A 22,565-nucleotide genomic window follows, 5' to 3' on the forward strand; every position below is an offset into this window, starting at 1 on the left:
TTAATCAGGGTCTTTCACTAAACAACCAATTTGTCCTTATTACCAACATACACCATTCTATAATCTTTGGAACACCTTTCATAAATATAATAATCCCTTACAATGTCAGCTATGATAGTATTTCCTTCAAAACCAAAAATAAGAAACTAGAATTCCTTTTCTTAGAAAAACCAAAAACTAGGAATCTGAACATTATAAAAGCAAGTTCTATTTACAATAGTGAGATAAATTCTCTTATCAACTGAAAGCAAAGTGATGTGCACGATTTAAAACAAAAAATCCATTTACAAAAGATCAAAGACCAATTACAAAGTAGTGTTCTTAAAACCCAAATTGCTTACTTCCAAAGCCTTCTTGAACGAGAAGTTTGTTCTGAACTTCCGAATGTCTTCTGGAATAGAAAGCAACACATGGTCGACTTACCTTATGAACCGAATTTCGATGAAAAGAATATCCCTACCAAGGCTCGGCCAACCCAGATGAATGCCGAATTAGAACATCATTGCCATGAAGAGATTATATTTCTCGAAAGTAAAGGCTTGATTTCAAAATCCCACTCTCCTTGGAGTTGTGCAGCGTTTTACGTTAACAAAGGTTCGGAAATTGAACGTGGCACAACCAGATTAGTTATAAATTATAAACCTCTTAACGACGCCTTAAGGTGGATTCGTTATCCTATACCCAATAAAAAAGACCTGATGCAAAAATTACACCATGCCTTTATCTTTTCAAAATTTGATATGAAATCTGGATTTTGGCAGATACAGATCAAACCACAACACCGTTATAAAACTACATTTACTGTTCCTTTTGGCCAATATGAATGGAATGTGACGCCTTTCGGCCTTAAAAATGCTCCTTCTGAATATCAAAGGATAATGAACGATATTTTTAACCTCTGTTCAGATTTTTGCATAGTTTTAATTGATGATTTGCTAGTCTACTCAAGCACGATTGACCAGCATTTCAAAAAATCTAAAGACCTTTTTCTATCTTATTAAAAAAAATTGTCTCGTCGTTTCGGTAAAAAAGATTTCTTTATTTCAAACAAAAATTAGATTCCTTAGTTACTTAGTGTCCTGCGGAACTATTACCCCTATTGATAGATCTCTCTAATTCACTAGCAAATTTCCTCATAAAATCCTAGACAAAACACAGCTTCTGAGATTTCTTGGTAGCTTAAATTATGTCTTAGACTTTTATCCAAATCTTTGTAGAATTGCTAAGCCCCTCCATGATAGACTGAAGAAAAGCCCACCGCCTTGGTCTGATATCCATACCCAGGCTGTTAAAACGATAAAGACCCGTGTTTTAGAAATTCCATGCCTTAGTTTAGCAAACCCTAATCTGCCTAAAATTGTTGAAACATATGCTAATGACAAAGGCTACGAAGGTATCTTAAAACAAGTCGATAATGGAAAGAATACATTATTAGGTTCACCTCAGGAAACTGGAATGATACGCAGAAAAAATACTCTACTATAAAACAAGAAATATTGTTAATTGTCCTTTGTATTACCAAATTCCAATCTGATTTACTAAATAAAAAAAATTCATTTTACGAGTTTATTGTCAAGCTGCTAAAGCTGTTTTAAAAAAGGATGTCCAAAACATTGCTGCAAAACATAATTTTGCTAGATGGCAATCTATCTTAAGCATTTTTGAATTTGAGATTGAGCATATAAAAGGAGAAGTGAATTATATCCCTGACTTCTTAACCCATGAATTTCTTACAAAAATGCCAAAAAAGACAAAAGATAAGAAGAAGTCCCGACCTCCTCCTGAAAAAACCATATGCACCACACAAAAACCAATAAAAACCTGGTACGACGCAGTTCAGAATGTGGATAGTGAAACCTCCTCCATTAATAGAACACAGGAAGTTCAAGACTGGCTCCTTTCCATCTCTGAGCATCCTTCGTCCATCCTAAAACACCCCAAAATCCTCCAAGCTTTCCAAAACTCTAAGCAAAACCAGGATGACTCTAGCAAAGCGGCTATAGAAGGCAAAAATCTCGCAGGTAAAAATATTACATTTGTTTCAAAAACAGAGGAAAGAGAATCTTCTCAAAAAACCCCTCCTCAAAAATAATTTGTAAAACCATGTAGCTCTCAGGTTGTGGTGGTTCAACCTAAGAAAAATGAGACTTCCGAATATTTTGTAAAAAATGCTTCTCAAAACATTATAACAATTGAACATGAGTATCATGATGAAGATCCCTATGTTTCAATTCAAAAAAATCTTTGGAAAGAATAAGTTCTACAAACCATGGGATCGTACTAAAACAACATATTATTATCAGACAATCCTTGAAATCACTGGCCGGCTCCGCTGAATTCAAACACTTCTTCCATAAAAATGAACAAGCAGAGTTCTCTTATTCAACCATCAAAATCCTAAAGGTTTTTAGTCCTCACGACTGGAATCAAGACTTATCAAAACACAATGCCTTCCCTATTAGCTTCAATAACACTTTCCCACATTGTAAAACCTTTAATTATTGGGATTACCACAGGCTTGGTTTTCCACCTTCCTAATACAAAACAATAGATTACCCATTCATGGTTAATCTACTTAACACTAAAACCATACAGCCAGAAAAATTGCCATCTTGGTTTACACATTGGTGGAAATTCTATGGCTCTTCTACAGAAATCCTTCACCCTGAAGTACAAAAAGCTATAATACTTTTCAAACCCAATATAACCTTCAAATATTGAAAGGTTTTCTGCTTGTTATTTTTATCAATGAATTTCTACCTCCCTTGGGTTTGTCAATGGTTCCTCGAAATAAACCAAGATCAAGGGGGTATGGTTCTCCAAAGAAAATTCAAAACTAGATGGTGGTCAAACTTCAATGCACCACAGTCTATTCTCGAACCAGCCATTAGAGAATGGCTAAAGAAAATTAGTAACACAGGTGTCATGACATCAAGGGCAGAACAACCTCAGTTCCTAGCCCAAAAATCACAAGCAAATTCCTTACTTGCCTCAGCAAAACCCCCCGAAAATTACGCACGGATCCTTCGACAACTAGCTAATATTATGTCTGAATCCTCCATAACTTTGGACAATGAAACAACAGTAGACTCCTCCATCCACCTGAGTGACGATGAAGAAGATACTGGTTTTCAGACTTTAAAAAAAAAGTTCTCTCACTATCACCAAAGCAGCAACAGGATTTACGCGACAACGAACAAAATGCTACAGAACAACAGCTTTACTAGCTTTTTTGAACAGCAACAGACAATTTCTTCAACAATGAAAAGCTGCAAAACTATTCATCAACAATTTAAAGCTTCAATAAAACAAAATTATGAACGGTATAAAGCAGAAGACAAATTAGGAACATATATACATATTAATATAATAATATATTTATATATATATTATTATATATATATATATATATAATATATATATATATATATGTGGGGGGGTGTGGTGTGTGCGTATGTCGATTTAACTTTTTTGCGAGATGAAACATTGCACCTCTTTTTCAGTGTTGACCCACAATTAGAACATCATTTATCAATTTGAAGACTAGAAAGAAATTATAATTTTTTGATCAGAGATTTATGAACTTGAATTTTATTTTATATAGAATTGAGGTATTGTTTAGATTAATGAATCTAGAAGGAAATAAGAGTGCAAATAGGGGAGCAAAAGAGGGAAATTGTAGGTCTATGCCGATAAGTGACGGTCAATGCCGGAAAAGAAGCTCGAGGTTTCATTTGGCAAAAAAATAAAGTTAAAGGTTGTAAGTCACAAGAAAAAAGTTATAAGGGTGTTTTTCGCAAAGTAGTCATTTTATAAGGTTTTTTTTTACAAATTTTCCTAAAAGTTGTAAAAATTTCGAGAAAACTGGAGGTTATGAAGATATATTGAGAGCAGTTACATTTTTTAAAGTTTTAGACAACACTCACAAGATTTTTTTTGAGGTTTTAGACAACAGGTACATGATTGTAACTTGCAAAGTGGACGTCATCACCTAAAACAAACCGATGCAAATCGCGACAAGGAAAAGAGAGAAAATAGTCCGCTCAATATTTTTAAAAAAATTAATTTTTATAAGGATGAGTCTCTTTATGCATGCCCGTATGTCTCAGTAAATTCTAGAAAATAAATAAACAAACTCAAAATAAAATCATTATCATAGATTCGCTCCATGAACCAAGAAATAACCTAAATATATATCTAATAGACGTACATATTTTGTTAATCATGTGACATTTTTGAAACTAAAACATCAATAATATCTTATTGTAAAGGTCAACCATTAAGATACTATAATTAGGAAAATTTGTTAAAAACCACCTTTCCAATAACAATTTATATATATTCAAAATCCAAGACAAACAAGTGTCATGCTACAACATGTACTCTCCCCTTCCCCACACAATTAAATATGACATTAAGCCATAAAAATGTGTGTTTCAAGTTTCGAACCCATAACCTCTCATTTGATATGCTAATGCACTAACCAACTACATTACATTACTCATATTGGTCTTTGTGAGGGAAAAAATCATTTGAAGACAATATACTATTTTCATTTTTAATGACTTTAAATGCACGTTGGTAAATAATTTGGGGTATCGTCCGGAACAAGAACTAGTTTTTATTAAAAACCACTTCAACTTGGCAAGAAACCATCGTTTGTGAATTCTTTTTAGAATAAAACTTGTCACGAGATTAACTTCCACTTACAGTTATAGTGGTCAACAAATTTGCCCATCTTATTTTTAGAAACTATTTTTTTTTTTTTGCCCAGCTGATGCCTCGAGTCAGTTACAATAAACAAATATGTTATTATTTTTAAATTTCATAATTTATTTTGCTATTTTTCGTATTTTTTGTCCATTAATAAATTGAAAAATTCACGTCACGACGTGATAAGTAAAAAAAAATGAAAGGTTTAATTTTGAAAACAATACCTTAAAAGGAATTGTGGTAAGAGAATATGACATCAATATTCTCTTGTAAGTTATGTAATAAGAGTGTTAGAGATGTATACATCTTTTTAGTTAAGGGTATTTTCACCAAATACCCCCGACAAATTAAAAGATTCACCAAATAACCTCAATGTTTCAAAAATGCACCATATACCCTTGAGTTTTCGAAAACATTCACCAAATGCCCTTTCCGAACTTCCGTTAACTCCCTGTTAGCTTTATTTACCAATTTGCCATCATTAAACCCTAACCCTAAAATCTAAACCCTAATCCTAAACAACAAACCAAACTTTAATCCACTCTTAACCTTAATCCTAACCCCTTGGCAACCCCCACCCCCTCCCCCTCCACCTCAGCCTCACTCCACCGCCACCACCCAGCTGCGGCCCCCTCCACCACCCCTCTTCCTCCACCGCAGATTTCCCCAACCCCCTCAACCATTAGTTTCCTCGGTCACCACCCCCTCCCCTCCTCTGTTTTCGTCTGCCAAAACCAAACCACCGCCACCCCTTCCCCTCCTTTGTTTTCGTCTGCCAAAACCGAACCACCGCCACCCCCTCCCTTCCTATGTTTTCGTCTGCCAAAACTTGAATCAGCGCCACCGAACTTCCGACCACCTTGCACTCCCCTAACGCACTCCCCTCTCTGTTTTCGGCATGGAAATTCGAGGGGGGAGTTATTCGAATACTTGGGCTACGAGGGAGAGGGGTGGTGAATTTTTTGTGGGGCTGCGGGAGGGAGGGGGAGGGGAGGGGCTGTAGTGGAGGGGAGAGGGGGGGAGGGGATGCAGTGATGGAGGGGGAGGGGGATGCAACGGCGGAGCGGAGGGGGTTGGCCTGCGGGTGGAGGGGTTGGGGGTGGGCCTGCAGGTGGAGGGGATGGGGATATGATATATATTCGATGTGCTAAATTCGATATGGTTGTTAATTTATTGTTAATTAGAAGTCTTTTATTTCGTATGCTTTGAGTTGTAATTTCAATTCCCTAAACGTACTACTAACAATCATTGTGAGTCTAAGTTAGTACAAGAGTCCTAGTATGCTTAGGAGTTATGTTTCCTTTGTTTATTTTCGGATTATTGTTGTTGTATGTTTTATTTAGTAAAAGAATCATGTAATGGGCAACGTGTGTGCTGCATATTACAAGTCATAGGATGTAATTCATGCCTCTATTACACGCACAAGGGAGAGAGCAAACTAATCAGCACACAAGAAGGAGTTAGTTCCTATTTCTAAGGCACCAACAAGCTGGTTGTTGCACGTTCAAATGGGAGGGTGGTTGTTCCTATTTCTTAGGCGCCTACTTGTCCCTTGCTTGCTGATTGCTTCACTACATCACTGTTGGTTATTGTCCACAAGCCCATGTCCTAGAATCATGCTTAAATCTAGTGATGGCCACTGGTGCGGGATGAGCGGGCCGGACCGTGGGCCGTAGTGGGCTGGGCTAAGATTTCACGGTCCAGGATCGGACTGTGAAATTCATGGGTTGGGCGGGCTGGTCCACGGGCTGAAAAATCTTGGCCCACACCGGTCTGTTACCAGTTTTCACGGTTCATGGGTCTGGTGGGCTGGGCCAGGCTGACGGGCCGGCATAAGATTTTTTTCAAAATTATTTAATCTTTGAAATTATTCATTATTGTTACATGAAATCTTTAAAATGAATTAAAAATATATACAAATATTAATATTAATGAATAATTTCATTATTTTAAAATTTTATTGAATTATAATATATGCAATTTGATTAAAATATATACAATTTGATTAAAATATACACAATTTGGTTCAATATTTACTTGGATTGGACTGGTGTGGTTCATGGGTCGGGTTGGATCAGTTTCATTGTCCGGGCTGGGCGGTTTTAGTAGTGGGCTTTAGCGGGCTTTGCTCACAAAATCTGGACCACGATCCACCCACCAATTTCACGGTTCGAGCTGGGCTGGACCGGGCTTTTTGATGGCCCGGCCCACACAGCCCACGAGGTGGGCTGGGCTAGGTGGGCTGGATTGACCAGCACTGTTGGCCATCTCTACTTAAATCAAGGAGAGGTGCTACAACTATTGAACGACATGGCACTAGGGGAAAAAAAAGAAAGGGCTGCGGAGGAAGGGCTGCGCTTTTTCTAAAAGCGAACCCCCACTAGTGAAGGGCTGCGCTTTTGTACAAAAGCGCAGCCCTACACAACAGAAGGGCTGCGCCTTTTATAAAAGCGCAACCCTTCACTTAGTAGGGCTGCGCTTTTAGAAAAAGCGCAGCCCTTCTTACTTCAGAAGGGCTGCGCTTTTCTAAAAGCACAGCCCTACTAAGTGAAGGGCTGCGCTTTTATAAAAGGCGCAGCCCTTCTGACTAAGTAGGGCTGCGCTTTTGAAGAAAAGCGTAGCCCTTCTTAAAAAAATTTGAAAAATTCAAGTTCGCGGGCTTCAAATATTAAGCAAGATTCGTCAAATATATTATCCCTCATTCTCTCTCCTCTCTCACGTCCCTCATTATTCCTTTGCTCCTTCTCTCTCATCCTCTCTTCTCTCTCAAAAACTCCCATAAACATTTGCGACAAAAATCCTGAAATGATTTGCACTAAACATGCCGACGGAGTCCGATTGCCTATTGTGATACCTGTTCGGAAGCGGAACGGGCCAACGAGTCAAACTCACCGCTATGCCGTGACGTTTAGACTTTTTAAGCCTTCCGAGTTCGTTTAAGCCTCAAAATAGGCATTTTAAGTTTTTCCGAATTTTTTTTCCCTTTAATTATGTATTAGGGTTTTGTTTTATGTATTTAAACATTATTAGGTTCATGTTTAGAGTTAGTTATTGTATTTTCAGATCTATAATGTTCTTGTATACTTCTCTTTGTTTATTTTGATTAATGTTCTTGTATACTTCTCTTTGTTTTGATTAATGTTCTTGTATACTTCTCTTTGTTTATTTTGATTAATGTTCTTGTATACTTCTCTTTGTATATAATTTCTTGTAATTTCATCTTTGTTTTGATTAATGTTCTTGTATACTTCTTGTATACTTCTCTTTGTATATTAGTTTTTGTTCCTTTTTTTCATTTTCGTTTCATTCTTTTTTTGTTTTGGGTTTAGTATTTTCGTTTCGTTTCTCTTCTCTTCTGTTTAATTTCAGAAAATGTGAGATTATGAGTAAAAAAATGTCAAAAATTTTTTTTTTTTTATTTTTGTTTTTGGTAGGAAGGGATGCGCTAGTTAGGAAAAAGCGCAGCCCTTCTAAGCTAGAAGGGCTGCGCTTTTTCCTAACTAGCACAGCCCTTCTAGCTTAAGGGCTGCGCTTTTCTAGCGCAGCCCTACTTAAAAAGTGAAGGGCTGCTACTGAAAGGGCTGCTGTCAAAAAGCGCAGCCCTACAAGCCTTTTTCAGCGCAACCCTTCTTCATTTTTCCACTAGTGTGGGGAGCTAATAACGGCTAGTTTTAACCCCCTCTTCCCCACGTTTTGTTAGTAGAGTTATTAACTGATTAGTGGTAGTTGATTTAGGTAATTTATTTTATTTTTCTTTTATGTCAAAAATCAGAAAATTAGGTTTTAATAGTCCTATAAATAGCAATGCAATGAAAGAGAAAAAGGAGGACTTTTATGATTGAAAAAAAAACAATGTGTTTGTTTGTGTTGTTTTCAGTTTTCTTTCTTGGATTGGAAAGCTAAGTGATTCTTAGTAGTGCGTTTACGGCCCGTTTGGTTAGTGGTTATAAATAGTGGTAATGATAATGAAATTTAGTGTAAATTTGTAAAGATTTTCACATGTCCATAACCATGGGAATGAAACTTTATCATAAAACATGGGTTTTTCTTTATAAATTTTCATTACCACCTAATACCACCTTCCCAAGTGGTAATGGATAGTAATGAGATTTTTGGAAGAAAATGGATATCTTGTGATTAAGTAGCATTACCATTGGTAATGACATTGGATTTCTAGTACAAATTTACACTGTAATGCATTACCATTCCCACCATTTATAACCTCTTACCAAACGGGCCGTTAGGGAATTAAAATTACAACTCAAAGCATACAAAATAAAAGACTCCTAATTAACAACCATATTGAATTTAGCTCATCGAATATATATCAGGATGGGTGGTGGGTTGGGTGGGGTTAGGGTTTGGGGGAGAGGAGGGTGGGTTTGGGGTTTGGGGTAGGGTTATAATTAGGGATTAGGGGCTAATGATGGCAATATTGTAAATAACATTAACGGCAACCTAACGTTCGTTAGAAAAAGGGCATTTGGTGAACGTTTTCGAAAACTTAGGGGTATATGGTGTATTTTTGAAACATTGAGGATATATGGTGAATTTTTTAATTTGTCGGGGATATTTGGTGAAAAAACTCTTTAGTTAATTATAATTATTAGTTTATTACTCCCTCCGTCCCAAAATATAATGCTCACATTCTTTTTTGGATGTTCCAAAATGTCGTGTCTATTTCTTTTTAATCAATTTGTTTGGACCGGCCCGTGTATGTATCTAACCGCACCAAAAAGACTACACCTCCATTCTCCCCATAACGGCATTTCCTAAACCAGGGCACCACACCACACCACACCACACTACACCATCGAACGATGTCATCAACAAACGCAGCGAAATCATGGCTGAAATCCCTGACGCGATACGTGAAAGCGCCATGGAAGATCACAGGGCCTTGCGCATCCCCCGAGTACAAGTCCTCTGTTCCTAGGGCGCCGGAGTACCGCCCCTTCTGCCCCGCCACAATCACTCACGAAGCCATCATTCCTTCCGCCAACCCCGACACCGTCTTCGACATCAAGTACTTTCCTCGGGATCAACGCCGCAACCGCCCCGCCATCCGCCGCACCGTGCTCAAGAAAGCCGACGTTGAAAAAATCATGGCTGAGAAATTCACCGCTTTTGACCCCGCCGATTTCCCTCAACCCTACTTGACAGCTACCATTGAAGAGGATATGAATACTCACGGCGGCGGCTACACCAAATAGGTATCGTTTCGTTTCTCGATTTGTGCTGTGTTATTTATAAATTATTTCTATGTTCAATCGTGTATTCAGTTACAAATGTTGGTAGGTAATGGATCTGATATCTGACATTTCTAATTTGATACTTCCTACGTTCAGTACTTGCAATTTCGAGGTGAAACTTTATAAACATTGGCCACGGATTTTCACCATTATATAGGATAAAATATAGTCATGTGAGATTATGTAGTATTTTAAAATCAAATTTTGGCAATTTTTACCAATACATGATCAGATATATAAATGGTCAAAGTATTGCATTGGAAACTGTGAAATTGCAAGTGTTGTGAGAGTTATGGAATGAAGGATGAACTCTACAACATTTGTAGTCTATGCACCCTAAAATGTTATGTAGGATAAGATGTTCTAAACGGTTAGGAATTAGGAAATTTTTGTCCGATGAGAATGATGATAAGCTTGGATGGATGTGGATTAGGTCTATGCTTGTTGAGATAGTGTGATTTGAGGTTCAATACTTGCTTGTTTCCAATATAACTGATCCTCATATTCGCATTGGCACTCTGTGTTTGGATGATGATTGATGAAATAGGTGGGTGTGGCTAAGTTACTTACATGACTGAATTTACTGCGTGCTCTAAATAGCAATAATTTCTCAAGTAGCTGGTGATTAAGCAAACATAGATCATAACTATATGCAAGGTGCATTAGAAGCTTTCTTTTAATCACTTTTAGTCAAGGCAAGTTGAGTCTCGAGAATGTTATCCCTTGCGACATATTTTAGGGTAGGGAGATCCTTACCAAAGTTTATTTCCTTGATGCATATCTCTCCATTCTTTAACCACGAGCAGCTTTTTTGTAATATGATGTGGAATCCCTCTTTTTTGATCATTCCTGTGAAGATATACTTAGCCAGGAGTATATTAATGCTATAAACTTGGGGGCTTCCAATTTGCTAGAATTGAGACACTGATATTTTGGGTGGCTATTTGCTAAAAGACTTGATCTTTAATGTCCTCGGGAAGTGGCAATTAGGCATTTGAACCGCCGAAACTTGCCGACCTCAATTGATATCTTGTGGACACCTACCTTTTCTTCTATGTTCTTGTAAGCTTATGACATGTAGTTTTCAGTAGTTGATCTCCTATTTTTATTTTCTATATAAAAGAAAAATAGTGCTTTCTTGCAAGATCCTTGAATTTTTACCGTACTTATTATTTTGCACGTATTGTTAAAGCCTTTTTCTCCTCTATATGCTGTCATGCACAATGATAGTTGACTTTTTTTTTTTTTCTTTAAGGCAAAATTGGCCTCAACACTCTCTGAACTATAACGCAGGTACACCCAACACTACCAACTACGACTTATAGCCTAAACACCACCAAGTACGGACCTGTATGCAGTTCATACCATAAACGAGGCTTGAGTCCAAACTCTCTTCGGCGAGCGGGAGAATCTTAGTGTTTTGTATTATTTTTTTCCATTTTTTCCTAGGTCTTTGGCCTCAATTATTTTATTATTTGAGTTATTTTGAGGTGAGAATTCTGGTTTTCAGCCTCATTTATGGTACAGACTGCACCCAGGTCCGTACTACTTGGTGGTGTTCTGGCTATAAGTCGTAGTTGGTGGTGTTGGGTGCAGCTGCTTTATAATTGAGCATTGAGACCAATTTTGCCTTTCTTTAAAGATGATGATTAATTCTCCACTCATGTATTGAGTACATATTTATGAGATGTATTTGATATATGTTTTATGGGATTGACTTTCTTTATTGGTAATCTAGTTCATATCTGGTTGCTAGTTGGCTATATGGTGTTTGAGAGGGTTTTTATTTTGATGGTATTTGTGTGCTAGAACTATTAGTTGGCTCATGGACTTTTGGGCAATCAGTTGAATGGAAACTATGGGCTCTCTACTTTTATCTGGGAAAGAGCTATTGAACCCGAAAGAGACAGTCTATGAAAGAAGTAAATGTTATTCTTGCTCACCGTAACAAGGCATCTAAAGGTCACTAGGATCCTTTACATTTTGTTTGGAGCAATGTAGGAGGGAAATGAAGAGGATGGTAGAGAAGGAAGGGGAGGGGAAAGAAAGGGAGGGGGAAGATGGAGCTTAATTTTTCCTTCAAATCTCTCCAAGCTGGGAGGGATGATGTTTATTAAGGAGAGAGAGAAATGGATCCTTCCCTCTCCCTCCCTTTGTTTCCCCAATCCCTTATCCAAACAAGGCAATGTGTTCACCTCCCCAATCCCGTACTGCGGAGGAAGTATATACGTTCACCTAAGAATAGGCTAACGACAAAGCTTTTTCTTAATACTTGTGCTGAAAAGACATAAGAATGGCTTTGACTGTTGGAGGGAGTTGTATAGAAAATTCAATAATTAACATCCCTTAGTTTAAAAAGGTGCCTTAAGGCTCTAAAGGTTTCTTTGGTTCTAAGGTGTGAGCCGAGATTACATGTGCTGTTGATTTTCCTTATTTAGGGTTGGAGGAGTACGAAAAATAAAGTAGGGTGAGAATTGAGAAAAGTCGAACATATCAAATGTAAAATAGAAAAAAGTGGCGCGTCTCATGTGCCTATGGGTGAGTTTTGTGCACTGGAAAAAAAGATTTAAGAGGAAAAGCGAGATTGTTGAAGAAGTTTTATGCAATTTTGGTTTGGACTTGTTACGGTGAGTTGGTGATGAGAAGGTAGATGCTCAGGTGATCTTATGTATGAGAAGTTGAGAACTGCAATGGAAAAAGGAGGCATTTCAATTTACCTTTAGAATATCAACTCAGGGCATCCTAGGTTGGGTGAAATACGAGTAAAAGTAATGGAGTAAATTTTATGTCAGTTTGGTTTTTGGGCAATCAGTCAAGGGCGTAATATTTTCCTCTAAAAATGGGGTAATAGTTATCCAATACTCCTCCGGGCATACTTTACTTCATGAATTATTCCCCTTTTCATCAGTCACACTCACACCTGTGCCCCTTTCGCTCTCCTTCACTACTCTTCTATAAACTTATAAAAAGGAAATATGATTCCTTTATGAAATACTGTAAGTAAAATATACCCCTTTACATGTTCCCCCTTGACTAATTAAGAGGAGCCTGTCCTTAATGGTAAACATGGAAGAATATCTCACAAAACTATTGTACTTGTAAAAAAGATTGTAATACACAACCGGAGAACACTAACTTCTAATGCGTTTTGTTTCCCAAAGATTGACTTGGAAAATAAGAAACTTTTTAAAGCATAACCTAGTTATTGAGAACTAAATAGCAATTAAATTATTAAAGCTTACTCTTCTTATACCTATCAAAATTACCAAAGGAAGAATAAGATCAAGAAGCACATCCCTATGCCCATGATCCAGGACTAAAATAACCCTAAATTTGGATTCTTTAAGTTGGGGCATGTACTCTTTTGATTATCATCCCTTCGGTTTGATACTCACTATTTGACAAGTTTGAAGTAGATTCCATGTTAGTTCGAAGTAGATTCCATGTTAGTTCCTTACATGTGGCAAAGGATATTTATAATAAAAAGGCCTATGTTTGTAGTATTATATTTTTCTTTAATCTTGAGCTTTATCCTCAAATGATAATTGAAGATTTGGCGCTAATGATCTAAGAAGTAGAATGAGAGGAGAACAATGTGGTATTTTCATCTTACAAAGAATTTAGACAATGCCCATGCTTATATCCACAAGAATAGTGTTGATTTTAGGTCGATAAAGGGAGTCATGAATGCACATCTCTGGCTTGTGTAACAAAACATCACATAATGCAAAAAGAAAGACACTTAAACCTTCAAGATTGTCTTGTCACAAACGATAATGGACTAATAAGAAACATTATCTCGACTGTACCATAGAAGATACCAAGCTAAGCATATACTATACACACTTCTAGTTTGATGGGTTAGATAAGTGTGGAACGGAAGGAGTAGCCAAATAGGTGGAGATAACGTTGATCTTAGGTCGATAAAGAAAGTCATAAATGAACATCCCAGGCTTACTTAACTGAACATCACTTGATGTAAGTTACATTGAACGGATATGGTAAATTCAAATCATACTTAAAGAAATACACTTAAAACCATTTAGCATTTTGTCCACGAATGATAATGGATCGTTAGAAACATTATTTTGGGTTGCTAAGTTGACCATAGAATATACCAAGCTAAGCATACACTATGTTAACCAACTACTATCATCTAGTTTGGTGGGTAAACTTAGTGTGGAATGAGGGAATAGTCCAATAGGTAAGAAATCTAAAGTTTCAACATGAAGTAATGGATGGTAAGAAAGATTTCTACGAGGAAAATCTTCACACAACATGGAATTTGGATTCTTAACTCTTTCGTTGTAATACGCTAAATAACGCGGTTATAAACATAAACATGTTACTTAGGTGCTCTAAGAACTGAAGTTCACCACAATGCCTTGTTTCTCACTAACATTTAAAGAAGTCTTTTTTGTTAACTAAGGCTCCACTCAAAGCCTTCAAACACATTGGGATCTTGAATCCTTACCCAAACCCCATAAACTATACAAATTTTCCAGCTCTATGGAGCACATCTAGGGTGATGGAATCACATAATGGAACACAAAATACTATGTTAAATCTCTTTTCCACATTTTGTCGGATATCTCTAAAACTAAACATTGTTTAATTGATAGAGATTAAACAAAGAGGAAGCACCACCTAAATTATAACTGTAACCCGACTTCTCCTAATTGATGATGCTCTTATCAAAAAGCATATAACAAGGTAGTTTAGCACGTCTATTATGAATTGAATGTAAAAATAATCCTATTTTAATTTCTAACTAGGTGTTCTAATCCAATATGACAATATGAAAATCCAGAATATTTTCCTTAAAACATTATTTGTTTAGCTAAAACTCTTAATATTCCCAAATAACCAAAACTTCCTAGTATACTATCTTATAGCCTTCTAGGGATCTACCAACTAGTTTCATATATGTAGGCTAGATTTTAAGCATGTACTCATGTTGAATGTTCCTTTGGAGTCTTGGAGACACAGTTGGAAGTTCCGCATACAGGTTCCTTACTTCCATATCCTTACAGAGAAGTCTGTTAAAGTCATGCTAATATACTTCTTGTTCTCCATGACATAAAAAGGTTCACTTCTTTTCTCTCTCTCCTTCGCTTGCCTCCTCCTGAGAAGAGCACAAGCTTGCCTCATCCCTATAACGGTGTTGGCTCTATGAAGCAGCACCGTTGCTGGTGCTCGGGGCAGTTCACGATGACAAATGACTCTGTGATACCAAAAATTGAAGTAAAAATCAAGAGAATTGAACGAAACTCAACTAATTAGCTTTACATTTGTAGCTTTGGGAAAATGTAACATTAACTCTACTGTTTATTAGCCAAGGATTGACTTCCAAAATACGGAACTTCTTAAAACATAATCTTAAATTCATCAGGAAACTAACTAACAATGGAAATCTAAAAGTAAATTCATATTATGCCAATTATAACCACTGAAAGATGAAGGAAGAATATGTCCTACAGCCCCATAATCCCATTATCAAAGGCCTCAAATTTGGACTTCTATGATTGGTGGCATATATGCTTCTAATTTTTGCCTTCTATTGCTGTTTTCATACTGGATTTCGATTATTATAGTTGCTTTTTTTTTTGTTTTCTTAAGTGAGACCCTTTGTTAACCACTTAACTCTAGTCTTACCATATAGTCACACTTAGTAGCTCTGACTGGGGTTTATGAACATTAGTTCAGGGCAGCTGCATGGACTAAATACTGCAGAGTTGTCTTTCCTGCAACCCTAATCTTTAGGGAAATCCCCAATGATAGGCTCCTATTTTTTAGAATTGCCAATGGTAGATTCAACTTTTTGTTTTCCCCATTGCCAGGCCTCAACTATTCTTTATTTGCTAAATGTGGCACTACTGATAATATTCCGTTAATAATAGGAGTTTGACGTTAATTATCCTGTTAACTCCCTAACTATGTTAAACCTAAATTAGCATCTCTCTCTCTCTTTTGTACTGTTGCCCACACTCCCGTTCATTTACCCTCCTTTTCAAAACTGTTCATCTTCCCTATTCGAACACTCATCATTCAACTGATGATCCTTCATCCAACCTTGTAGAATTCCAGTTTGGAGCTGGTTAAATTTCTCTCCATGGTGTTTTAGTTTTATTTGTGCATATAGTAGTTTACATCTTTATTTGATGGTAATATTTTAATTTTTGATAAATTTGTTTGACTGAGAAAATGATGAAGGATCTGAAGTGGGAAATCTGAATTTGCTATTCTAATTGCTATTTTAGACCTTCTGGAACGAAGTTGATCAAGTTATTTGATCGTAGGGTGTATTCATATATGTTTACAGTTTGAGTCTTTGAGATTCCACTGAAATGCTTCAAACGTTTTAAACAATGAATTTGGAATGAAGTTAGATGAATAATTAGTAGATCACAATCTAAGATTACAGGCGAAAAAGGGGGCAGGATTTGAAGGTGTTGATCTTAAGTTGGATCTTTTATTGCATTGATCAAGGAGAGGTGGGGCGAAGATTGTGCTCTATTTTATAAACCGGCTGATTCAAAATCATGGAAAGATGTGTATGAAATGCAAAATCTTTGTGATCGTTTTGAATTGTTATGTTGTTCCTTTCTATATTTCAGTCAAACAATTAGCTTGCATTTTGCATCAAACTCACAATGCTGAACATCAGTTGGTTTGAGAAAAAGGAAAGAAGATTACAGACACGAGAAAGTCAAACCAAATCGAGCACTGGCATTTGGCTCATATCTTGTCACCATGCTTGACTTTGCTACGTTTTGACCTATCATCTCTGTGATATATGCTGCAGTTGTGGTTAGTTAGAGTCTAGATCTAAATATATCATGGTTAGTAAGGGTTAGACAAAACTTAACAGGAGTATTAGAATTAAACATGAAATTGACGTTTAAGTCTCATTAATGCGACACTTGGGTAAATTAGAAACACTGAGTCCTAGCAATGGGAAGAAAGAAAAGTTGAACCTACCATTGGGAATTCTAAAAAATGAGCCTGACAATGGGAATTTCACTAATCTATACTACCTATATGTTTGATGAAGCTAGCAGAAAAAGGTAGCTATTATTAAATGGTTTCTTGTTCATTATTCTCCTAATATGAGAGGCTTCTCCTATTTCTGAGCTGTGTCGTTTCTCATTAAGTCATTAGCTTATTGGACCAATATCTGCGAATCACTTCACTGTAGTGATATTTTGAGATTGGGAGGAAACTGCTGAAAAAGATGGGGACAAATATGACATTGTGTATTCTACATTCTTATAGGACCAGAAGGGGTTCATGTGCTTTCCTGCTCTACTTTGCTGCATCTACATTTTCTATTTATGGCTTTTTTTTCAATATGGGATGAATAGCTATAGATGATGTGGTAAATTATGAGTCCGGATCCTCAAGAGTTTTAGTGAACTCTACAAGGTAGAGTTGTATCTGAAACACATTTTAAAATCAATGGCTCATATTGGTGGGAGGGAAAAATTAGGGGGTGGATTTTGATGAGAAAAAATAGGTGGGTTTTAAAAAGATAACATGTAAGACATTGATTTTTTATTCAATGGTTGATATTGCTCAAACTTTATCTTGTAGAGTTATTTTACAACCCCAGAAGATTCACACACGTAAATCATGGGGATTTTCGAGGGGAAAGAACAAACAGGAAGATTTTCTTAGTTACATTATGTTTGTCTGATTACTTGTTTGCTTAATCTTACAAATTTTGTCTCTTATTGTCAGGGATCTGATTGAATTGGACAGGCAGCTAATTTTCTCTGTTCGTTCCATTATTGAGCTTGAAAAGAAGCAGCTGAACTTCTTTTTGGACAATTTTCTGTAATAACTGTCGACCTCAGGATGATTATCGTTGTACTCAATTCTGTATTCGGAGATTCTGTAAATACGCTGCTGTTTGTGGTTATTTTATGCATGAATAATCATGATACCTGAATAATCATGATACCCGATATCCAAGTATTACAGGACACAGATTAGCCAAGCGGTCATTCCTATATAATCTCAAATACTGGAAACCAGATTTGAATCTCTTTCGGGGAGTTTAAAATTATAGGGATGTTTGAGTGACAATAGCAGCAACAACGTTGGAGCCGTGATTTCATTAACATGGAGAGGCTTGCATGAGTGAAGATATTATCTGTGATTGTCTTATACATGGATTATCTACCTCTATTCTCATCTATCAAGTGCTATATGCTCCAGCAGACTTGTCATATTGTCTCTGACGCCTTTAATCCAAGTCACTTAAGCCTCTCACTTCTAAAATCTTCTAAAATAGATAGAGCTGCTAATTGAGGGTGTTAATTATGAGCAAAGCTTTGCTCAACTCGATTCGGAAACTATTTAACTTTGCTCGACTCGTGCTCATTAGTCATTACTCGTTAAGCTTGTTGGGTTCGAGCTTGTGAAGGTTGAGTCAAGTTAGAGTTACTCACCTCGATTATCACCCCTAGCAGTAAGTGACAAACAAAATGAAACGAATCCATAGTTAATTGTTTTGTATTTGCTAGCAAAAAATAAAGTCAAATCGAGTATTAGAAGATTAGAAATAAAAATATACTACTTTTATCAAGTGATAGAGTTTAATTTACAGGAAATCATTTAGACTTGGATTTATTTTCTGAATGATAGGATTTTGTTAGGCTTTGAATCATTTCCATTTTCTCTTAAAAATTTTGTGTGACCATGAGGTGAACTTCTTAGACTTGATCTATCTTTTTCTTAGCTTATTTTCTAGAGGTGATCATGGGTTGGGCCGAGTCTTAAAAACATTGTCCACTGGTTGGATCCGGCCAAAATTCGAGCCAAAATTTTGTGCCCAAAGCTCGTCAATTCAGCCAAAAAAGAGCGGGCTTTTCGTGCCAAAATCGGGTTGGGTCAAAAAATTAGACTAAAAAGTCATTTTTGGCTTTTTCGGAACCCGTACCAAAGCAAAAAAAAAAAACGGCCGGGCCCGGCTCGACCATGGACCAAAAAAATCTACCCAAACCAGTCCAAAATTCAGCCCGTGCTTTTTTGATCAACTTTATTATTTTCTAGTAATATTTTTATAATAAATTTAAAAAATCATCTAGAAGAAAATATTAAGAAGCAAAAGTTAGTGAATTGTTCACGAGCTTTTAGTCGGGTCGAGTCTTGCTTCTCGTACTCGTTAAACTTTAAGTTGAGTTCAGCCAATGTGAGTCGAGTTTAATCCGACCAGTGTTAGAATCAAGCTCGAGTTTCTCAACCAATTAGCAACCCTAATTGCACTAATTGATGCATCCAGTACTCTAAATGAAAATCATTGAAGTCTTTCATTAAAAGTTAATTAAAGGAATGTGTACTCCTTAGTTGCTCCCTTTCCCTTCTTTAATAATTTACCCTAGTTTGTCTATGTTAGAACTTCGAATGCCCAAGAGAAATAGTAAAAAAAAATTCGTTAATTTAGAAAAGCGCAATTATATTTCGTTTGTGTTTTCTCCAAAAATATATTATACTTATGTAAGATCTTAACTATTATTCTTGATAATGCATTATTATTTAAAAAATGAATAGTCTAAGAATTGTTATTTTGAGGGTAATTTTGTGTTACTTGAATGATTTTGATTGTATTGATTGTCCTTAGACAAAATCATATCATCAATTCGTTTTTTATATTTAAGTAACTTTTGTACTTCGTTTTTGTTCTTAATAAGCTTTTCATATTTATCTTAAGTATTGTTATTCATATTTGATTTGCAGTCTCTGTTGAACGAACGTGAATTTGTTTCTTTGCAAGAGAACAAAGATATGGAATGCAAATTTTAGGTCTTGTACTCTTAAATTTAGCTATTTAAACAATTATTTTAAGTCTATGCATAATTCTAAAAGTTCATAGCTATCATCACAATGTTAAAAGAAAACAAGGCATTATATCTTATTTCGTCCGATGTCCATAAAATGTCAAGAACGATCCTGAGTAGGCGGTTCTCGTCATACCTTAAATCATAGTATGACGATCTTATGTAAGAGTTATCGCTCTATCTTATAAGGTGTTTCTATACATCTATCTCAACGTACTCATCTCTATTTTTTCCATCATCTTAATATGATTTTTCCTAAATATCCAACACCATATAACTTTGAGGTACACTATGGTGCAAAAAAATCCCACTAGCCACTCTCCATTTAAGCCATCCTAATTAACTAAATTAGTAATGATCTCATTCCTCTATAAGATTGACTTAAGGTGCTTAAAAATACTCACTTATGGACAAGCTCCTTTTCAGCTAATGTTATCGTCACGTCCTCACTTGACTTCTTTTCATTACTAAAATTGTACTCCATGTACTTCATCTTGTTTTGACTTGTAATGTTCTTCTTTCTTTTTTGATTATTTTCATCGTGTATTTATAAAATTGAATCCGTTCAATCTCTATAAAAAGCTACTAATCCTTAATTTGTCAAGGAATTCTTCATTAGTGGTTGCGAATGACAGATTTTTTCAATCTTTTCGATCTATCTGCTTCATCACTTTAATTTAGCATTAATCCCATCCTTAGTCTCATCCACAAATACAATATCATTTGTAAACAATACACCACACTATTGCATCCTAATAAGTAGGTCGTGATTTTTCATTTTTCATTGTTGTGAATCAGGATGGACTCAACATAGATCTTTGAAGGAGTCCTGACATAATAATGAAATATTTTTTGAATCTACCGTATGTCTTGACGTTTGTTTTTCGAGTCCCAATACATGTCCTTAACTAAGACGATATATTGATAAGGTATACCCTTGTTCGATATTACTCACTGTAGGTGTGATTTATTTCCGCCTACTGCAGTGTGAGCGCATATTTGACTACCCCATTGTTAAGATTTTATTGAAATTCATTTTGAAGTTGCTAACAAGTCTTTTAGAGGAAAAATTATAAACCTGATTAGATAATGAAAACGGTAAGGACATCTTAGGGACTTATCCAATGTAGATTTCCCTGTCCTGACTCCATAGATGGTCAATTAACCAAAAGTCGGGTTCGAGGGTGAGGGTACAACACAGTCAGGAACTATGTTGCTCATTGCTAGCCTCTACTAAATATCGATTCATATCATGGTTTTATACAAAAGAACAATCACATAGTATTTTTATGCACCCTAAAAATATTAATCTAGATTGGTTCAGTAAACACATAAAAGACTATTTTTAGCGACAACTTATTAGGCAATATATTACAAGATACCTAATAGGCTGTCCAAATTATCTGAATTAGTTAGAACAATTCATTAGGTCTTGTTGAGCAATAATAACATGTAGGTGATAAACATCATAGGACAATTAAAACAACTTGAATATTATATACAAAAATAAGAGTAAAAGAGATTAGTTAGTACAATAAATACAATTATTAATTACATATCTACATCATGACAAGAAATCGTTAGTAACTTCTAGGCAATAAGAGCAATACAATTATTCAAGAGTACTCAGGAATTATACCCAAGCGGTTTAGGTCGAAGAGCGTAACGACCGTCAGACGGAGCAATCGTGGAACCAAAAGCACAGTATGATTAAGAACTCGAAAAGGATTGAAATATTTGATGTGTTTGCGTATTTGGGGGTTCGAAATATAGCTCGTAAGTATTCCTAATTTAAGTGCCCGAGAAAATAATAATTGAAAAGTCGTTCTAGATTGGGGAAGTCATAGGTATTTATAGAAAACAAGAAACTGCGCTTCATGCCCCCTCTGGGCCAGGCGGAGGCTGACGTGTGAGGCACAAATCCACGTGTCGGGCTCACATTGGTGTGCCTAACACGGCAAGCCCAATATGAATCGTATACGTGGTACGCATATTTTTAAAAAAGATAGGAAGAAAAAGATGCGACTCACATAGAAAAGTGTGCTAGGCGTAAGACTCTGTGTGAGTCACAAATCCACGTCTGAGGTGCAGATTAGCGCACCTAACACAGCTCGGCCAATGCGTTGGGTACACGTGGATTTAAAATATTTTAAGAGTTTAAAATACAATTAATTATCATGAATAATTAATTGGGCTTTGGAATAAGATTTCAAAACACAATTTAAATTGATTTTAGGCTGGTTCTTCGGATTGCTCTTCCGTTGGGTTGCGTCAACTAATATCTCGGTATGTTTGGTCATTGGACCCTTAAATGGGAAGACACGATTAGGTGTATACAGAAGCCCCCCCACTTTGACTGAGGTTTGTAAAATAGAAAGTCAAAGTATACGTGTCGGGACGGAGAATGGTTCCAGATACGCTGCAATCTAAAATCACCCTTTTGCTCTGATACTTGCCAAAATAAGGAAAAGCTTCAAGAACAGACTTGCGTGGAACATATTTGTAAATATGTAAAATGAGATGGTGTGTGAAAGAAGGTGTCATGAGCTGTTTCCGACCCGCTCATGTCGGAGTCATGATGTCTCAATTGGTAATGGTCCATAGACGGTCTATGATAGACCTAACGATTTTCTGTCACTTTTTTTTAGTGATGATGGTCCGCAGACCCGACGGTTGTCTGTCACCTTTTCTTATTGATGATGGTCCGCATACCTGACGGTTGTCTGTTACCTTTTTTTATTGATGATGGTCCTCAGAC

General features: G+C 36.3%; 1 protein-coding gene across 2 annotated transcripts; it reads left to right on the top strand.

The window, feature by feature from the left end:
• Positions 1-9,451: 9,451 nt before the first annotated feature.
• LOC104887256 (hypothetical protein) lies at positions 9,452-17,932 on the top strand. Of its 2 annotated transcripts, none has more exons than XM_048638542.1 (2): positions 9,452-9,926; positions 11,259-11,678. In XM_048638542.1, the coding sequence occupies exon 1, from the start codon at positions 9,534-9,536 to the stop codon at positions 9,924-9,926; it is 393 nt and encodes a 130-aa protein (XP_048494499.1). In that variant the 5' UTR covers positions 9,452-9,533; the 3' UTR covers positions 11,259-11,678. The 2 variants fall into 2 exon arrangements, with proteins under 2 accessions (XP_048494499.1, XP_010670163.1); XM_010671861.3 differs by lacking the exon at positions 11,259-11,678 and adding an exon at positions 17,706-17,932 and having other exon boundaries at positions 9,453-9,926.
• The last annotated feature ends 4,633 nt before the right edge of the window (positions 17,933-22,565 follow it).

Source organism: Beta vulgaris, chromosome 2, assembly GCF_026745355.1.
Source record: "Beta vulgaris subsp. vulgaris cultivar EL10 chromosome 2, EL10.2, whole genome shotgun sequence".
NCBI lineage: Eukaryota > Viridiplantae > Streptophyta > Magnoliopsida > Caryophyllales > Amaranthaceae > Beta > Beta vulgaris.